At 45.1% G+C, this 20,285-nt stretch overlaps 1 protein-coding gene and 1 long non-coding RNA gene across 7 annotated transcripts in view; one reads left to right on the top strand and one right to left on the bottom strand.

Moving 5' to 3' along the window:
• Positions 1 to 20,285, bottom strand: part of TBC1D1 (TBC1 domain family member 1) — a 349,707-nt gene that overhangs the window by 199,101 nt on the left and 130,321 nt on the right. The window contains exon 1 of one of the 6 annotated variants that reach the window (XM_063922460.1): positions 5,308 to 5,409. The exons of the other annotated variants lie outside the window; for them this stretch is intronic. Coding sequence (XP_063778530.1) covers positions 5,308 to 5,337 — 30 coding nt within the window. The 5' untranslated portion in view covers positions 5,338 to 5,409. Of the gene's footprint in view, positions 1 to 5,307; positions 5,410 to 20,285 lie in introns of those variants that run through there. 6 annotated transcript variants of the gene reach the window in all.
• Positions 8,282 to 11,622, top strand: LOC134927677 (uncharacterized). The gene is made up of 3 exons (XR_010177707.1): positions 8,282 to 8,365; positions 11,399 to 11,499; positions 11,579 to 11,622. It is a non-coding gene; the product is annotated as an uncharacterized LOC134927677 (long non-coding RNA).

The following is a 20,285-nucleotide window of genomic DNA, read 5'->3' as shown; positions in this document are numbered from 1 at the left end:
CATATTCAGCCCCTTTTGTGCCTCCAGTGGCACCTTGGGATCTTAACGTGTGTTGGATTCCTAAAATCCCACTGGTTTGAGCCACTTAAGACCGTGGAGCTAAAATATCTCACGTGGAAAGTGGTCATGCTTTTGGCCTTAGCTTGGAATAGGCGTGTGTCAGAATTGGCGGCTTTGTCATGTAAAAGCCCATATCTGATCTTCCATGTGGATAGGGCAGAATGGAGGACTCGTCCCCAATTTCTCCCTAAGGTGGTATCATCGTTTAATTTGAACCAACCTATTATGGTGCCTGCGGCTACTAGGGACTTGGAGGATTCCAAGTTGCTGGACGTAGTCCGGGCCCTGAAACTTTATGTTTCCAGGACGGCTAGAGTCAGAAAAACTGACTCGCTATTTATCCTGCATGCACCCAACAAGCTGGGTGCTCCTGCTTCTAAGCAGACTATTGCTCGCTGGATCTGTAGCACCATTCAGCTTGCACATTCTGCGGCTGGACTGCCGCATCCTAAATCAGTAAAAGCCCATTCCACGAGGAAGGTGGGCTCTTCTTGGGCGGCTGCCCGAGGGGTCTCGGCTTTACAACTTTGCCGAGCTGCTACTTGGTCGGGTTCAAACACTTTTGCAAAATTCTACAAGTTTGATACCCTGGCTGAGGAGGACCTTGAGTTTGCTCATTCGGTGCTGCAGAGTCATCCGCACTCTCCCGCCCGTTTGGGAGCTTTGGTATAATCCCCATGGTCCTTACGGAGTACCCAGCATCCACTAGGACGTCAGAGAAAATAAGAATTTACTCACCGGTAATTCTATTTCTCGTAGTCCGTAGTGGATGCTGGGAGCCCGTCCCAAGTGCGGACTCTCTGCAATACATGTATATAGTTATTGCTTAACTAAAGGGTTATTGTATGAGCCATCTGTTGAGAGAGGCTCAGTTATTGTTCATACTGTTAACTGGGTATAGTTATCACGAGTTGTACAGTGTGATTGGTGTGGCTGGTATGAGTCTTACCCTGGATTCCAAATCCTTTCCTAGTAATGTCAGCTCTTCCGAGCACAGTTTCCCTAACTGAGGTCTGGAGGAGGGGCATAGAGGGAGGAGCCAGTGCACACCAGATATAGTACCTAATCTTTCTTTTAAGAGTGCCCAGTCTCCTGCGGAGCCCGTCTATACCCCATGGTCCTTACGGAGTACCCAGCATCCACTACGGACTACGAGAAATAGAATTACCGGTGAGTAAATTCTTATTATTATATGACAAACTAAATAAAGCTAATATTTAGGCAACAATATACCATATAACCATAGGTCATAAACTAACAATATTTTGTAAAAAAAAAATAAAAATGCTATGTTAGTGGTATTTTCATAGCTCTCTGCAATGTTACAGAGTGTTTAATGCAACAGAAAACCAAATAAAACGTAGGGTGGGTACACACTAGGCGACGTGCTCTGAGTGACATTGCCTACTGTGTTCCCTTCCCCGCCGGGGCGGTCGGCGGCAATGCGTACACACTGAGCTATATGCAAATAATATCACTCAATGACGTCACGCCGTGCATGCAGTATTTTGATGACAGTCCAAATTGAGCTGCATGCATGGCCAACAGCGAGGTTTGTAAACGACCCACGGGAACGCGCATCGCTCAGCGGCGGCTTTCACACTTAGCGATAAAGTAAACAATGTCGCTCAGGAAGGGTCAAAATGAGCGATGCCGTTTAATTTATCGCCAAGTGTGTACCCACCTACAGAAAAACTACACACAAACCACAAAACAAATACACTGCACAAGCCGTGCACAGAGAACTTCTTCGTGCAGATAAATAGTTCAACCACCATATTTAAAAATTATGATTGTATTTGAAAATTACAAGATACTGGTTAGTAAGGCTTATTTTACAGAAGAAACAAAAAAGAAAAGAGAAAAGAAGAATGAAGAAAAAGAGAGAAAAGAGAAGAGAAAAAAAGAGAAGATGACCCGTGGAAACTTGTTTTTACCGTAGCTGAAGCGTTGGGTGGTCTACAGCAGAGAAGGAGGTAGGAATTCTATCATGTTAACTGATAAGTACAGTTTAAATGGTGGAGAGATAATGTGGTTGGGTTGTGAAAGACAAGACCCAAGTGAGGACAGCGGAACATACAGACAACCTAAATCTTCATTTACTTGATTACCAACAGCTCTGTGGGTTGGTAGAATATGAGAATAAGATCTCAAAGCACCAAAACCACAATGAACACTGTAGGGAGAAAAAAAAAGGGGGGGGGGGGGGGGGAAACAGACATCAAAATTAACCAAGCGCCAAACTAAGCTTGAATCATGCAAAGTGGCTAAAATGGTCCATATATGGCAGATACACAAGGCAAGAATTAGTTACACGAGACACCCAAATAGCACTGCCTGTAAAACAACTTGTATACACAGTAAGCAGTCACGTCCCTGAAAAACTGACAAGTTCCGTGGAAAGTTATTTCTGACTTTCCACAGTAATGGTGCTGCAGATCGTATCAGAACAATAGCAATACAATTCTAAATATAGTGGCATCAGCGGCCTGTGGCTACAGTGCCATCGGATGAAGCAGCATGATCCTTTATTTAGCTAGTCCCAACACAGACCTTAGCAAAGCTTGTTTAACATGCACATCAGCGTGCTGCATCAGTGGAGCTTGCAGTATAAACACACATTGGGTCATTTTGTCAGATGCCAATTAACTCGCCAGCATGACTGCCCACTCAGACACTGGGAGAGTATAAATGGCCGCATCATGTGGTCTCCCCCCTGCAATAGTACTGTAGTTCTATCAACGTATCTCACTGGTGACAGGAAAAAAAACCTATTTAAAGAAGTAGGGCCACAATACTTCTCTTACTGGGGGCAATTCAATGCACACAATCCGAGATCGGCCCAGCAAATTGTACATTAGCCCTTATCACTCCGGCCTGGTATCGCAGAACTGCTCAGCGGCCCCAGCAATAGTTTATGGATCTACTGCAGTGAAGAATGAGACTTATCAAGGTTTAGTGACTAGACAGCACTCCATCCCACCCTAACCTCTACAAATACACAGCCCTCCATCCCACCCTAACCTCTACAAATACACAGCCCTCCATCCCACCCTAACCTCTACAAATACACAGCCCTCCATCCCACCCTAACCTCTACAAATACACAGCCCTCCATCCCACCCTAACCTCTACAAATACACAGCCCTCCATCCCACCCTAACCTCTACAAATACACAGCCCTCCGTCCCACCCTAACCTCTACAAATACACAGCCCTCCATCCCACCCTAACCTCTACAAATACACAGCCCTCCATCTCACCCTAACCTCTACAAATAGCGGTACTGTTCAAGTAGACCCTAGAGCTTCCAGCAACACATTGGTTAGCATTACAGACCCACTCTCCTTTTGGTACCCTCTTAGTTCTGCTTAAATATATATATTTTTTAAATAAATAATAATTCTCCTTCCACACCAAAATCCCACGTCCAACCCAGGATTTGGAACACTGTTCCACTACGGGTCAGAACCCGTTAACACTGGGGGTCCAACCAAAGTTACTCACAGGCTGGCGCAGTTTGCGCTGCACACGGGAGCAGTGTTCATTGTTCTGCCAGCGCCTGGAGATCATATCATGTCCAAGCACCAGTGAGCCGGCCTAACCTATACTGTAAACAGAACCAGAGTTGAAACGTTCACACTGCCCAGTTACACAGGTCGTTCTGGTGTACAACCCAGGGGGCTACCCGGATGTGTTTTTTTGGTGATACTTTCACACTGACCCTGGTTAACTCTGCAATAACCCAGATCACAAGGGTGGTGTGAAACAGGCATTCATGTTCAAGGCCCTGTCTTAACAAAACAATGTACATTTTATTTTATTTTTATATGGTGTGCTTTAGGGGTCTAACATAAACAGACAATGTAAACCCACAGTACAATAATAGCTTTTGTTCAGTTAGCACCTTTTTTTTTTTAATTATTATTAATATTATTAAGAAACCACCACAACAACACAACCCACAACTGTGAAATTAAAAACATCTGTAATAACATAATGGCCCCGTATGTGTGTTCATCCATTAGGACAATAGCATGCAGCAGAACTGCACATGTATTGCACACACTGGCCTTACAGCTTGTGCAGCGGAGTGTGGCAGGAAATTAGAGGTAAACACAAGATCTAGCTCATATTCTAGCGATGTTCAGATCTGTGCAGAACAAAACCATTGTGCAGGTAATTAGGCAACAAATATTACAACATGATGGGGGCCATTTCTAGCAAACAAAGGAAGGGAACCACAACACATAGTATCTTTTGTACATTTGTTAACGTAGCCACCTGCTTGTGTGCACAAATATGACAGCTCTGTGTAACCAGACTGGTGGGAGACTGGGAATTCAGGGAGAGCCGAAGGTGTTCCCATGTAAGCTGAAGCTTTACCCCAGCCATTTAGGAAAGTCCAGTATCCGTGAGAAATAAATAAATAATAATTAACAAGGAGTGATTCTGTTCCTTTTAATAAAAACAAGGCAGATAATACACACTTTATGTCAGTGTGTGTACACAGTGCTGTAGATGCAAATGAAGGTTTATACAGCTGAAGAGCACAATGCAGCAGCATTCTCTCAGTAAATATTTAGTGCCGCATTTAAAGGTTTATATCCAGGTGTGTTTTTCAGCCATTGCATCCCCTGGGGAGGAGTCCCCGTGGAAACACACTCGCTGAGAACCCGATGCAAGTCTGATCATGCTTAGAATGGATTTCTGCAGCGAGGGTATAGGGAGGAAAGGTAGAACAGTCAATGACCCATTCAGCAATGTGCACAGAGTGCCAGTAGTCTGTAACATGTCAGCCGGCAGCTATCTCTGAGGGTTCACACTTGTGTGATGCTCATGTTTTACAACTCCGAATACACAGTAGCTAAATACTCCTGTGTGACAGATTCAGACACGTCTTCCCAAGAGCCCAGAACACCGCTGGGCACAAAAGGCGCATACATACAGTATCTTACAACCATTCAATGGGGTGTGCTTGATTTCCAATTGAACATCACACTGCACATCTTTAAGCACAATAGGAAACCCTAAAAAAGGACCATGTACTATTGCAATTTCCTCAATGCAGCAAAGTACAGGCAGCTCTCAATACAGTATGTACAGTAATAGTGTGATTAATGAAAGCATGGCTTTACACGGTCTACGTGTTTTTCTCATGACTAAAGTAGTGAGCATTACTGTCTAACTAAACCTTAACTTACCAAAATCACCATCAGCTATTCACTAAGCCTCCATCACGCTTACCTTAGCCACCCAGCTAAATAAAGGCGACATATCTCATCCACACTCCGCATCACACACCAGGAATCCCAGCAGGAAGCTGAGTGGAACCTGCCTGAAGCCAGGGAGCCGGCTCTCTCAGGGCAGCAGGAGCCCCATTCTACAGCTGGAGGATCACTTCCCACAGCCTGTAGCCAGCATGATGTCACTCTGGGTGAGACATCCCAGTCTGTGAGCTGGGAGGAGAATGAGTTGACCCAGCAACTATTCACAGCATTAAAAAAAAAAAAAAAATAATAGACAAAAAACTTTCAGAAAGTGAAAGTGTTACACATGACTCAGGAGACCGAGGCATGAACCGAGTCTGGCAGCACTTTACCCTACTGTAACAAGAGGGGGCAGAGCTTAAATTGACTCGTTAAAAAAACTGACAGTTTATAAGCTCATAAACCCAAGTCAGTATTCTATCATAATACAGTATAGTATGTATGTGTAATATACTGCATTACAGCAACAGTGGGGCAGATTCAGAGATGGTAGGAAAATACACGAAAATTACAAAAATAACACCCCCCACCCCACACACACTCAGCATCAATATAAAAAGGTACAGCCACCTGCAGGGTCAATACAGGAATGAAGGTGATCTATTACTTTAGTATTTATTATTATTATTATTATTATTATTATTATTATATATACTGCACACATACACACACACACATCCAGCTCATCAGATAGATTACTTTACAAAGTATGTCTACTCAAATTTTTTGGGGGGAAATCAATTCAGAACAATTTTGGAATGCGTGCCTGGAGCTATTCAACTAACCGCACTGTTAAACCCACATCATTTGGGAGATACAGTTTACCCTGAATAATGCCCAGGGCTTAGTCACTGTAAACTGCATTTTCCTACTTCAGTGCCAGGCAGGGCCGGCTTGAGGCATGTTCAACCTGTAGCAGAGGTGCTACCCACAGTGGTAGCGTCGATTTTCTGCGGCCATATTTCCTCCTGAGCTCCCAAGGGGCCCACCACTCATGGACAAGTTGCACAAAATCCAGCTCCCCAAATATATGTTCCCAGAGGAGCACTGCAGGGAGTGCTCGCTGATGTCACCAGCACAGCACAGGGACTGTGGGAAAGGTGGACACTGTCAGAAAAGAGCGAGTGAGAGTCAGGAAACAGACTCACAGCCACAGGTACTTTATTACTGCAACCGCTGCGGCCAGCTAATCATGGATGAATTTGCCATTACAGGCGGAACATGTAAGGGTCACTACTGCTCCTGGGTGGGCATAACGTGCAAGGGGCAGTGCTGCGGCAGTGCTGCTCCTGGGTGAGCGTAACGTGCAAGGGGCACTGCTGCTCCTGGGTGAGCGTAACGTGCAAGGGGCACTGCTGCTCCTGGGTGAGCGTAACGTGCAAGGGGCACTGCTGCTCCTGGGTGAGCGTAACGTGCAAGGGGCACTGCTGCTCCTGGGTGGGCATAACGTGCAAGGATCACTACTGCTCCCGAGTGGACGTAACGTGTAAGAGGCACTACTGTTCCTGGGTGGGCGTAACGTGTAAGAGGCACTACTGCTCCTGAGTGGACGTAACGTGTTAGAGGCACTACGGCTCCTGGGTGGGCGTAACGTGTAAGAGGCACTACTGCTCCTGTGTGGGCATAATGCTCCTGTGTGGGCATAACATGCAAGGATCACTACTGCTCCCGAGTGGACGTAACGTGTAAGAGGCACTACTGTTCCTGGATGGGCATAACGTGTAAGAGGCACTACTGCTCCTGGGTGGGCGTAACGTGTAAGAGGCACTACTGCTCCTGTGTGGGTGTAACATGCAAGGGAAAACCCATGGCCTCATCCTCTGCATCTTCCCGGCTTCACTATCTCCCCATCACCCTCTCTCTCCTGTCACCCTTTGTTTCTCTAAGGCATCACCCTCTCTCAGTCATACGAAGACGGCATTCCCTTTGAGGCCATGTCCCACTTTTCCGCTTACCACAGACTCATATTGGAGGGGGGCATGTGCTCCAAAACTTCTAGTACAGGGTGCTAGTAGGCCTGGAGCCGGCCCTGGTGTCAGGCACAATGCTATTACCACATGAGGTAACACTCTGACTAGCCCCGAAGAGCTAGTTAGCATAGATACAGTCCATTGACGTTGCATGCAATGTTCAGAAGTGTTAATGCACAATGTAATATAATACACTTCTATTTAAAGTACTTGGTACACTGATGAAGTAGCATGCAACATTTCCAATGCACTCTAAGGCCGGTATGTAGTGGCGGGTGATTTGGAGGCTGAGAAGCCCAGCGATATGCAGGGATCTTACAGGCCAACTTTAAATATCATGCAAAACGCACCTTGAGTGAAAAAGGAATAGTATTGGGACAATGATTTGTAGCTAAGCATTTTATTATTAATTATTATTATTATTATTATTATTATTATTATTATTATAATATACAGGATTTCAGTTTGCACTCTATTACATGCATGGAGTCGCACGTTGACAGGAACCCTTAACTTTTGCAAAATCAGAGGCAGGTATATGCAACATGTAGCACTCCAGCTAATGTGGAACTACATGTCTCAGCATACCCGGATAGTTTTAGCATGTCTTAAGCGCAAATATGTGGCAGAGCATGCTGGAATGTGCAGTTCTACAGCAGCTGGAGAGCCACACGTTCCCTACTAGGCCATTACGTCCTTGAACCTACAGCCTTGAAACACACAAGGTTATCCTACTCTAACCCGCAAGTACAAGCCCTTAAAGAACTTGAGAGAGGGGGATTTTTCATCATAATGATAATTTGCCTAGATTGTTCTGTTAGTGTTAGTTACACTTCTGTATAGTACTGTACACAACACCTGCTCTTCACCCTTCAGTCACTGCAGTGTTATAAACTGGTGCATTAATCCTTACACACAACAACATGCTCTCTTTCAGGTGAAGGAGCCGTGACAATAAACGGAACAACAACATGCTCTCTTTCAGGTGAAGGAGCCGTAACAATAAACGGAACAATCTGCAGATGATCGCTGCCATGCAGATGCCTTGTACTGTACCTTCTGAAAGTAAGATTCCCAAGAGATTACAGATACCATTTATGTTGTCGTTGGTGAAGGACAATTTGCAGCTAATGCACTACACATGACTGAAGCTGATTATTTAAGGATTATGTAACAAAAAGTTTTTTCCCCTGGTTATTCTCTCTGTAACTCAGCAGCATAGCAGCACACATGGGAGATTACAGAGAACACTGCACATTTACCAACAAGTCAGTCAGCTTTCCAATTGTGGTGATCTCATGTAGCAATCCCTAAGTGTGATCACAGCTGTACTCCACTGAAAACGGAATAAAGGCATGTTATAATCTAACAAGTAAACCTATCAGAGGGTCATAACGACAAATATAGCACCTACACCACCACAAGCATTTATCGTAATGTCTGATTAAACCGCATCCTCTAAGCAATCACCACAAGCGATTTAAAGGGGTCTTTTCATGAAGCAGTGAAAAGAGTGGAGAAGTGAGACAGTGGAGAAGTTGTCCATGGTAACCAATCAGCATTGATGTAACATTTATAATTTGCATACTATACGATTGCACGGAGCAGCTGATTGGTTACCATGGGCAACTTCTCCTCAGGCTCACTTCTACACACTTTTCACTGCTTCATGAATAGACCCCTTAACCATTTTAGGAGTGGTGTAGCTACACATGCTCCAAAGTGATCCCAGCTGGGTCAGGATCGCCCAAGTCAGCGAATTCAGAGATGCACACAACGCGGATGATTATGCAGCAGCTAACGTCTGGCTGTGCACGCATAAGTCGCACCGCACATGCACCAAGGTACAGTACCTTACTTAAAGCAAAGTGAGTGACAGTCAGAGAACATTTGGGGGCAGTTACGGTAAGGAGTCACAAACACTGGCGTGTCACAAGCATTTTCGGGGAGTGTCTCAGTCTGCATCTGCAATCTTGTACGCAGAAACTACGCCTCAGCCTGCATGACCATAGGGGAACTCAGATAGACTGTTGTCCGAGGGTCTGTGAGCACCTCTGTGTGTTTGTACACGTATGCTGTGCAGACGTCAGTGGGCGTCTCCGCACATTTCTAGGCAGCTTCAGCATATTTTCAAACATCCGCTGCGTATGGGATCACAGCTGCAAATGCATTAGCATCCATCTCTGAACCCATCCCTCATTGCAGACACAGTCCCATGACGGCACTTGCACCTATCACAAGGGGGCTCTCCTCAGCTGCACCACTGGCTGCCTGTTCTTTTTTATACCCACCAGTGTTATAGCATTTGGCCATTTGCAGGTTGTGTTCTAGTCTGTGTCTCACGCTCCTTATTACCCGTCTGATTATCTGCTGCTGATCTAACGCATGGATCAGACTACTCTGCCTGTCCACCGCACACATCTGTCCTGGTGCTTAGTTTTCATGCATAACCTGTACTGTTATCCAGACCTTGGGATAAGAGCCTCAACTTGACTTCCAGATTCCCATTAAATCCCAGTGCCTTGACTAACAGTTGGAAGGCATATTTTTCATACTATACACATTACCTTGTGTCTACAATTAGTGCACACTGTAATATTATGCTTGCCCACTGTAATCAAGACTCTCATTACCTAGTGTTTAATTTTGGTAAGCCCCGGTCTTCCACCGTATCTAGAAAAGGGAAAGTCCCCTCAATGTGCCACAGCTGCAGGCTGATGATGTTCTCAAATATAGCAACATTCAATTGTTTGTAAAACACATAGTTAATCGCCTAAAAGTGCAAATCCCAACACTTGGGTCAGTGTCTGATCATGAAGCTCGAGATAATCAATTACACTGTACGATACGTACAATCAGAAGTCCCCCACGCTACGCTTGCAACAAACGCTGAAAAAGGAACTGCCATAGTGGACTAGGGCTTTAGGAGTGTCCTACTGAGACACTTGGACATGGGATCGATTGGTCTATACAGGATTTATACAATTATGGCTAATTAAAATAAATGGGATTCTCCACAAGGTCACCGGCAGGGCTCATCCCATGTTCCTCCTATGTATTGAGGACATAGGCAGAACTTAGGGCCAATAGTAACATGTGATAGGGAATATAGACTGTAAGCTCCACTGGGGCAGGGACTGATGTGAATGGTTAAATATTCTCTGTAAAGCGCTGCGGAATGTGTGTGCGCTATATAAATAATTGGTAATAAATTAATTAAATAGACCCATGTGGATGGTGTTGGAACGTCGGCAGCAGTACCATTCTTCACCCATAAATCATACATTTAAGTTTGTAGGACCATAGAGTCCCGAACTACAATGCAAGAATTGAGGCTATTGTTTGTACAGTATGCATTCAATAAAATCGTGCAATCTGGCATCACTCCTAATTGAATTGACTCCAAGGTGTACCAATTACCTATATTTGCAAACAACATATTAGCCTTTATTACAAATAACATTTGATCAGTCCTAGTCTGGGAATTTCTTTCAGGAATTTGGAAGACCAGCAAATTTCAAAATACACTAACCTGTGGCACTGACCACATTATCTAAATCAGGCTTGTCCAACCCGCGGCCCGCGGGCCGCATGCGGCCCAGGTCGGCTAGTAATGCGGCCCAGTGCAATTTTTTATTTAAGAAATTCTAAAGTTTCAAGTTACACTGCCGGCGCTTGCGGCCGGGGCACGTCACAACGGTGACGCCAGCGCGATTCACCCGCCCCATCCATTATATTAGCTCCGAGAGGCCACATCTTGCGGCCTGTGCGAAGTATGGGTGAGCACGTCACAAAAGTGACGCCAGCACGCCAGCTTCACCTGCCCACTATCGCGCAGCGCTCCCCCACTGTTTTGCAGGTTTGGACTGGCCCACCGGGGACCTAATGAAACACCCGGTGGGCTCCGACCTGCAATAAATTAGCTAATTTTTGCCGTGATTGATGGCGGCTTTTAACTGCTGCGTAGGCCGCCATCTCTCTGCAGGATTTATTATTCCCCGTATACAATGTCCGCAGCCCTGTTCCTCCTCTGTCTCCTATGCAATGTTGTGGCCCTTATACCCCATTACTGTCTTACCTTGTACATTATCATACCAGGCACACATCTACGCACAACAAGAGGCAGCATCCTTAACGGCAGTCCTCACTGCAGCATCCATAAAGGCAGACAGTCCTCATCCCAGCATCCGAACTCTCAGGTAAGCCACTTTCTGGTAGTCTCCTGTCATTCTCCACCCACATAGCTCCATATTTAACCAAGATCTTCTCTCCGTCCAGGCATCCATTACTTCAGGCCTCATACCAGCATCCATCAAGGCAGACAGTCCTCGTACCAGCATCCATTAAAGCAGACAGTCTTCATTCCAGCATCCTAACTCCAGGTAAGCCACTTTCTGGTAGTCAGGAGACTAAGGCTGGGTTCACACAACGGATTTTGACACAAAATTGGCTGTGGAATTCTGCATCAAAATCCAATTGCATTCCACTGCCCATTAATTTGAAAGGGAAATCTGTAGCATAATGCACATAGTAATCACATTGATTATTAAACCAAGCTTTCTAAAAGTCCTTTTTTTTTTAACATTCCAGCATGGCTTCTGAAATGTCAAAAAATATAAACAAACACAAAAAAATAAAAATTATAGATGAAGGAAGAGTGTTCCAAGAAAAGTGGACAGATGAATACTTTTTTGTTGAGTCCAATAGTAAGGCAATCTGCTTAATGTGCAAAGAATTAGTGCCAGTTTTCAAAGACTACAATTTGAAAAGGCATTACATGACAAGACATGCTGAGAAATTTGCCGTGTATGAAGGAATGTGTCGTAAAGACAAAATCGCTGAACTGAAAAAAAATCTATCATCTCAACAAAATTATTTAAAAAAAGTATTGATTCAATCAGATTCTATTGTCAAAGCCAGTTATGTGGTTGCAAACCTGATAGCCAAAAAATCAAAACCGTATTGCGATGGTGAGTTTATTAAGGAATGCATGGAAACCGTGGCTGATAATTTGCCCGGATAAAAAAAGGGGACTTTTCAAAAATCAGTTTGTCTCACCAGACTGTAGCCAGGCGAATTGAAGATATAGGAAAATATGGATGCATTGGTGGCTGAGAAACAATGTCAAACATCTCACTAACTTCATTTCCAAGTAAGTTTAATATGTTAACTATGTTTTCTATGTTTTTTTTGGATGATCAGGTATCGTTACTGTTATTTTATTTTATTTTATGTGCGGCCCAAACCAAATTTTCATCTTCTAATGTGGCCCAGGGAAGGTGAAAGGTTGGACACCCCTGATCCAAAGCAAGCAGTCGCTGGCATTCATTTCAGCAGAAAAAAATGTATCGGCACTCATTAAGAAAGAATTCTCTCATCTGCTTTAGAAGAAGGATCGGCCTTTTTTTTTATCTGCTTAGAACTTAGAGGGTGGCAATTTAAGAGTTTCTCCTGACTGGTGAGGATCAGACGAATGACAATACTTGTCCTTACTAGATTAGTGTAGCATGTCCTTATATAGTCATGAATTCACTTTGAAGATATATACCCAGATAATGATTTAAGTTATATGAAGCGGAGATGTCCCATTACCGGAAGTTTGTAAACTCCATACGATGACAATATTTCCCAGGGCTAAAAAAAAAAAAAAAAAAAGAGAGGGGGGAGGAATGCTGATCGTGTGTGGATCATTAGGTCGACAATGTTTAGGTTGACAGTCACTAGGTCGACAGGGTTTCTAGGTCGACATGTCAAAAGGTCGACATGATTTATTTTAAAAAAAACCATTGTGTAATTTTCTCCGTACAGTAACAGGGAACCCCAATTAGTGCACCGTGTCCCCACGCATGACGAGCAAACCGTTCCAATCGTAGTCCACGTGGATCGTTAAGTTTAAAAAAAAAAATGTGAAAAACTCATGTTGACCTTTTGACCTGTCGACCTAGCACACGTCGACCTAGAAACCCTGTCGACCTTCCAAGACCTAGACAGTGTCGATCTTCAGACTGGATCCCATGCTGATCGTACACCCAAAGCAGGTACGAGTGAGAGGACCAATGAGAAGCCACAAGCATGGGTCTTGTACCTTCCTATTGGTCTTCCCACTCACACCCATCTCAGCTACCATATTGGAGTGCAGAGTAAAGTGGTTTCAGTGTGCAGTTCACAGGGCTCCATTATAGGGAAGGAGCAGGTCATTGAAATAACATTTTAAAACCAGAAATTCTGCTTTAGTAAGAAACTAGGTTTCAAGTGAAGGGGGCAGGGACAGACCCATGGAAAAAGACATGATTATATTTTACAAGGGACACCATTTAAGATTTAAAAAATAAAAAATAAATGTAGAATATCTTTGTGGAATCTTGGGCTATATTCGTAAAAGGAAAGATAAAAGGTCATAGGGAATGTCTTATTACCAGGGCCTGATCAACCAATAGGCTGATCAGACTGCAGCCTGGAGCACTGGGGGAGGGGAGAAGGGGGGAGCGCCAGCACAATTTGTTGATTTTTTTTTTTTTACGTCTAAGCAGAGCCTGTGGCACTCCGTTCTGCCATGGACACTCACCTGCCCTAAGAGGTCATCAGGAACACCCCTGGTTTCAAGGGGGCGGGCCCTGTCTGTCACTAACGCCCAGGCTAAGATATGCAGGCAGCTAACAGCAAATCCGATGCAGTACTCACGCTCAGCTTGGTCTCGTCAGATTACCACATCTCACGAGATCAGGCTAAGCACACAGACTGCACCTACAGCTAACAGCATCGCTTATGCTGCCTGCTGTGAAGACCTAAAGAAATACAACTTGTATCAGCAAACAATAATTGTATCTGTGGTGAATTTTGACCCATAATTACAGATTTTTAGACCTAGGGCGACTAGAACCTTTAATCAGGCCCTGCTAATTACAGGTGTAAATTTTAGGTGTTTGAATATCTTACATGATATTTCTGCTGCTATATATACACATACATGTATCTGCATCTTATGTGCCTGTAAGGGAGAGGGCGTTAAAGGAGCACCCCTAGTTAAATGTCAAACTTTAACAGATCTCTTCCAAACTTTGCTGGAACCAGGTTACAGTGAAACTGGTCATCAGCCGTACAGCTCTTCCAAATTTGGAGGTGATCCAATAACCAGTGCCATCCTCTTATCAGCTTTAAAAGCACATTTAAAATCAGTGATGGGCAACAGGAGACCCACAGAGCCTTCAACCCCTTCCTGCTTTATCTGAAGTGTATGCAGCCCTTTATGGCTCCTTAAGTGGATTCATTATGAAATCCTGTCGTGATCCCGGCGGTTGAAATACAGATGCCGGAATACCTACCTGGAGCGCAGCGTGCCCCCTAGCAGCAGATTCTTTAATCCTATAAGTCGCGAGGTGGTGCCTCATTGGCTGGGACTTGTTTTTCCAGCACATCCCACAGATTCTCAAATCAGACCAACATCTGTGAAATTTGAAGGCCAAGTTAACACCTTGAACTCGTCATGTTCTTCAAACCATTCCTGAACGATTTTTGCAGCATGGCATGGTGTATTATCCTGCTGAAAGAGGCCACTGCCATCATGGAAACAGATGAAGGGGTGTACCTGGTCTGAAACAGTATTTAGGTAGGTGGTAAGTGTTAAAGTAACATCTACATAAATGCCACGACTGCCCAGAGCATCACACTGCCTCCACTGGCTTGCCTTCATCCCAGAGTGCATCCTGGTGCCATCTCTTCCCCAGGTAAACGATGCACAAGCGCCCGGCCTTCCACATGACGTAAAACAAAAAGATTCATCAGAACAGGCCACTTTCTTTCGTTGCTTCATGGTCTAGTACGGATGTTCACATGCCCATTCCAGACTTTGGCAATGGATATGGGTCAGAATGAGCACTCTGATGGACCGGCGGCTGCAATGCACTGAGTCTTTTGACATCTTTTTATCATAGCCAGCATTAACATTTTTGAAAAAGTGTGCTACAGTAGCTCTTCTGTGGGATGGGACCAGACAGACTAGCCATCGCTCCCTACACTCAATCAGCCTTGGGCACTCATGATCCTATCACCGGTTCAGAGGTTGTCCTTCCTTGGACCACTTTTGGTAGGTACTAACCACTGTATACCGGAATACCCAACACTGCCTTTTGGGTGATGCTCTGACCCATTCGTCTAGCCATCACAATTTAACCCTTGTTAAAGTCGCTCAGATCCTTACGCTTGCCCAAATTTTCCTAATTGCAACACATCTACTTCAGAGTGTTCCCTTGCTGCCTAATAAATCCTAACCCTTGACAGGTGCCACTGTAACAAGATAATCAATGTTAAATAACTTTACCAGTGGGTTTAATATTATGTCTGATAGGTGTTGATTACATTGTGGGGGCATTGCACAAATAGAAATAAAATATTTGGGCTCATTTGCTTTTTTCCAGTTATATACATATGAATGGAAACCTAGATACTATAAATATATTCACTGCTTGCAAATAACCGGCTACAGAAGCCAGATGTTCAGAAGTTTTATGTATATTAAAGATGTTTACAGTGTGACAGTGTATTTATATAATACATATATTTATTACACACTAAGCCACAAAGAAGCTGCAGTCTGAGTGTTGGGTTAATGCAGCCGTCTCATCAAGCTAGCACTTGTACAACCCGTGCATTTGAAGCTGCTAAAAATACACGTACAATATAAACAGATGAAATCTTCATGACTTTGTGTACAGTTCATTTCTGCTGGTGTCTCCTGGTAAAAGAAAGACAAATTGCAAGAAAAAAAAAAAGTAGAGAAGAAAAAAAAAAAAAAAAAAAAAATATGGACCAGGACACCTAACCACATTTCAGAGTCAGGTCATACAATTTCAGAAAAGTAAAAGTAACCTAAAAAGGGGGCATTTCTATTTGTTTGTTTTTTTTAAAGATAATTTTATTGGCGAGATGATACACAAAAATTTAAATAGGTGACCTACGCAGAGGTCACAAGATGGCATTCAATAGAGTGATATTGTGAATCATAAAACATGACAATAATAAAGTAGCACTATATGTATAAATATCTGTTGGCGAAGTCAAATCAATAGAGAAAAAATAAGAATTTACTTACCGATAATTCTATTTCTCAGTCTGTAGTGGATGCTGGGGACTCCGAAAGGACCATGGGGAATAGCGGCTCCGCAGGAGACTGGGCACAAAAGTAAAAAGCTTTAGGACTACCTGGTGTGCACTGGCTCCTCCCCCTATGACCCTCCTCCAAGCCTCAGTTAGGATACTGTGCCCGGACGAGCGTACACAATAAGGAAGGATTTTGAATCCCGGGTAAGACTCATACCAGCCACACCAATCACACCGTACAACTTGTGATTTGAACCCAGTTAACAGCATGATAACAGAGGAGCCTCTGAAAAGATGGCTCACAACAATAATAACCCGATTTTTGTAACAATAACTATGTACAAGTATTGCAGACAATCCGCACTTGGGATGGGCGCCCAGCATCCACTACGGACTATGAGAAATAGAATTATCGGTAAGTAAATTCTTATTTTCTCTAACGTCCTAGTGGATGCTGGGGACTCCGAAAGGACCATGGGGATTATACCAAAGCTCCCAAACGGGGGAGAGTGCGGATGACTCTGCAGCCACCGAATGAGAGAACTCCAGGTCCTCCTCAGCCAGGGTATCAAATTTGTAGAATTTTGCAAACGTATTTGCCCCTGACCAAGTAGCTGCTCGGCAAAGTTGTAAAGCCGAGACCCCTCGGGCAGCCGCCCAAGATGAGCCCACTTTCCGTGTGGAATGGGCTTTAACAGATTTGGCTGTGGCAGGCCTGCCACAGAATGTGCAAGCTGAATTGTACTACAAATCCAACGAGCAATCGTCTGCTTAGAAGCAGGGGCACCCAGCTTGTTGGGTGCATACAGGATAAACAGCGAGTCAGATTTTCTGACTCCAGCCGTCCTGGAAACATATATTTCAGGGCCCTGACTACGTCCAGCAACTTGGAATCCTCCAAGTCCCTAGTAGACCGCAGGCACCACAATAGGCTGGTTTAAGTGAAATGCTGAAACCACCTTAGGGAGAAATTGAGTACGAGTCCCCAATTCTGCCCTGTCCGTATGAAAATCAGGTTAGGGCTTTTATAGGATAAAGCCGCCAATTCTGATACACGCCTGGCTGAAGCCAGGGCTAACAGCATTACCACTTTCCATGTGAGATATTTTAAGTCCACAGTGGTGAGTGGTTCAAACCAATGTGATTTTAGGAATCCCAAAACTACATTGAGATCCCAAGGTGCCACTGGAGGCACAAAAGGAGGCTGTATATGCAGTACCCCCTTGACAAACGTCTGAACTTCAGGACTGAAGCTAGTTCGTTTTGGAAGAATATTGACAGGGCCGAAATTTGAACCTTAATGGACCCTAATTTGAGGCCCATAGACAGTCCTGTTTGCAGGAAATGCAGGAATCGACCCAGTTGAAATTCCTCTGTAGGGGCCTTCCTGGCCTCACACCACGCAACATATTTACGCCAAATACGGTGATAATGTTGCACAGTTACATCCTTCCTGGCTTTGATCAGGGTAGGGATGACTTCATCCGGAATGCCTTTTTCCTTCAGGATCCGGCGTTCAACCGCCATGCCGTCAAACGCAGCCGCGGTAAGTCTTGGAACAGACATGGTCCCTGCTGGAGCAGGTCCTTTCTTAGAGGTAGAGGCCACGGGTCTTCCGTGAGCATCTCTTGAATTTCCGGGTACCAAGTCCTTCTTGGCCAATCCGGAGCCACGAGTATAGTCTTTACACCTCTCCTTCTTATGATTCTCAGTACCTTGGGTATGAGAGGCAGAGGAGGGAACACATATACTGACTGGTACACCCACGGTGTTACCAGAGCGTCCACAGCTATTGCCTGAGGGTCCCTTGACCTGGCGCAATATCTGTCCAGTTTTTTGTTGAGGCGGGACGCCATCATGTCCACCTTTGGTTTTTCCCAACGGTTCACAATCATGTGGAAGACTTCTGGGTGAAGTCCCCACTCCCCCGGGTGAAGATCGTGTCTGCTGAGGAAGTCTGCTTCCCAGTTGTCCACTCCCGGAATGAACACTGCTGACAGTGCTATCACATGATTTTCCGCCCAGCGAAGAATCCTTGCAACTTCCGTCATTGCCCTCCTGCTTCTTGTGCCGCCCTGTCTGTTTACGTGGGCGACTGCCGTGATGTTGTCCGACTGGATCAACACCGGCTGACCCTGAAGCAGAGGCCTTGCCTGACTTAGGGCATTGTAAATGGCCCTTAGTTCCAGGATATTTATGTGAAGTGACGTTTCCATGCTTGACCACAAGCCCTGGAAATTTTTTCCCTGTGCGACTGCTCCCCAGCCTCTCAGGCTGGCATCCGTGGTCACCAGGACCCTTCCTGAATGCCGAATCTGCGGCCCTCTAGGAGATGAGCACTCTGTAACCACCACAGGAGAGACACCCTTGTCCTTGGAGACAGGGTTATCCGCTGATGCATTTGAAGATGCGATCCGGACCATTTGTCCAGCAGATCCCACTGAAAAGTTCTTGCGTGGAATCTGCCGAATGGAATCGCTTCGTAAGAAGCCACCATCTTTCCCAGGACCCTTGTGCATTGATGCACTGACACTTGGCCTGGTCTTAGGAGGTTCCTGACTAGGTCGGATAACTCCTTGGCTTTCTCCTCCGGGAGAAACACCTTTTTCTGTACTGTGTCCAGAATCATCCCTAGGAACAGCAGACGTGTCGTCGGAATCAGCTGCGATTTTGGAATATTTAGAATCCATCCGTGCTGTCGTAGTACTACTTGAGATAGTGCTACTCCGACCTCTAACTGTTCTCTGGACCTTGCCCTTATCAGGAGATCGTCCAAGTAAGGGATAATTAAGACGCCTTTTCTTCGAAGAAGAATCATCATTTCGGCCATTACCTTGGTAAAGACCCGGGGTGCCGTGGACAATCCAAACGGCAGCGTCTGAAACTGATAGTGACAGTTCTGTACCACAAACCTGAGGTACCCTTGGTGAGAAGGGCAAATTGGGACATGGAGGTAAGCATCCTTGATGTCCAGAGACACCATATAGTCCCCTTCTTCCAGGTTCGCTATCACTGCTCTGAGTGACTCCATCTTGAACTTGAACCTTTTTATGTAAGTGTTCAAGGATTTCAGATTTAAAATGGGTCTCACCGAGCCGTCCGGCTTCGGTACCACAAACAGCGTGGAATAATACCCCTTTCCCTGTTGTAGGAGGGGTACCTTGATTATCACCTGCTGGGAATACAGCTTGTGAATGGCTTCCAATACCGCCTCCCTGTCGGGGGGAGACGTTGGTAAAGCAGACTTCAGGAACCGGCGAGGGGGAGACGTCTCGAATTCCAATTTGTACCCCTGAGATACTACCTGCAGAATCCAGGGGTCCACTTGCGAGTGAGCCCACTGCGCGCTGAAATTCTTGAGACGGGCCCCCACCGTGCCTGAGTCCGCTTGTAAGGCCCCAGCGTCATGCTGAGGACTTGGCAGAAGCGGGGGAGGGCTTCTGTTCGTGGGAAGAGGCTGTCTGCTGCAGTCTTTTTCCCCTTCCTCTGCCCCGGGGCAGATATGAGTGGCCTTTTGCCCGCTTGCCCTTATGGGGACGAAAGGACTGAGCCTGAAAAGACGGTATCTTTTTCTGTTGAAAGGTGACCTGGGGCAAAAAGGTGGATTTCCCAGCCGTTGCCGTGGCCACCAGGTCCGATAGACCGACCCCAAATAACTCCTCCCCTTTATACGGCAATACTTCCATATGCCGTTTGGAATCCGCATCACCTGACCACTGTCGCGTCCATAACCCTCTTCTGGCAGAAATGGACATCGCACTTACTCTTGATGCCAGAGTGCAAATATCCCTCTGTGCATCTCGCATATATAGAAATGCATCCTTTAAATGCTCTATAGTCAATAATATATTGTCCCTGTCCAGGGTATCAATATTTTCAGTCAGGGAAT

The sequence above is a fragment of the Pseudophryne corroboree genome, chromosome 1, assembly GCF_028390025.1.
Source record: "Pseudophryne corroboree isolate aPseCor3 chromosome 1, aPseCor3.hap2, whole genome shotgun sequence".
Lineage (NCBI taxonomy): Eukaryota > Metazoa > Chordata > Amphibia > Anura > Myobatrachidae > Pseudophryne > Pseudophryne corroboree.
Note: the sequence above shows the minus strand (reverse complement) of the source record. Positions and strands in the feature narration are given on the sequence as shown.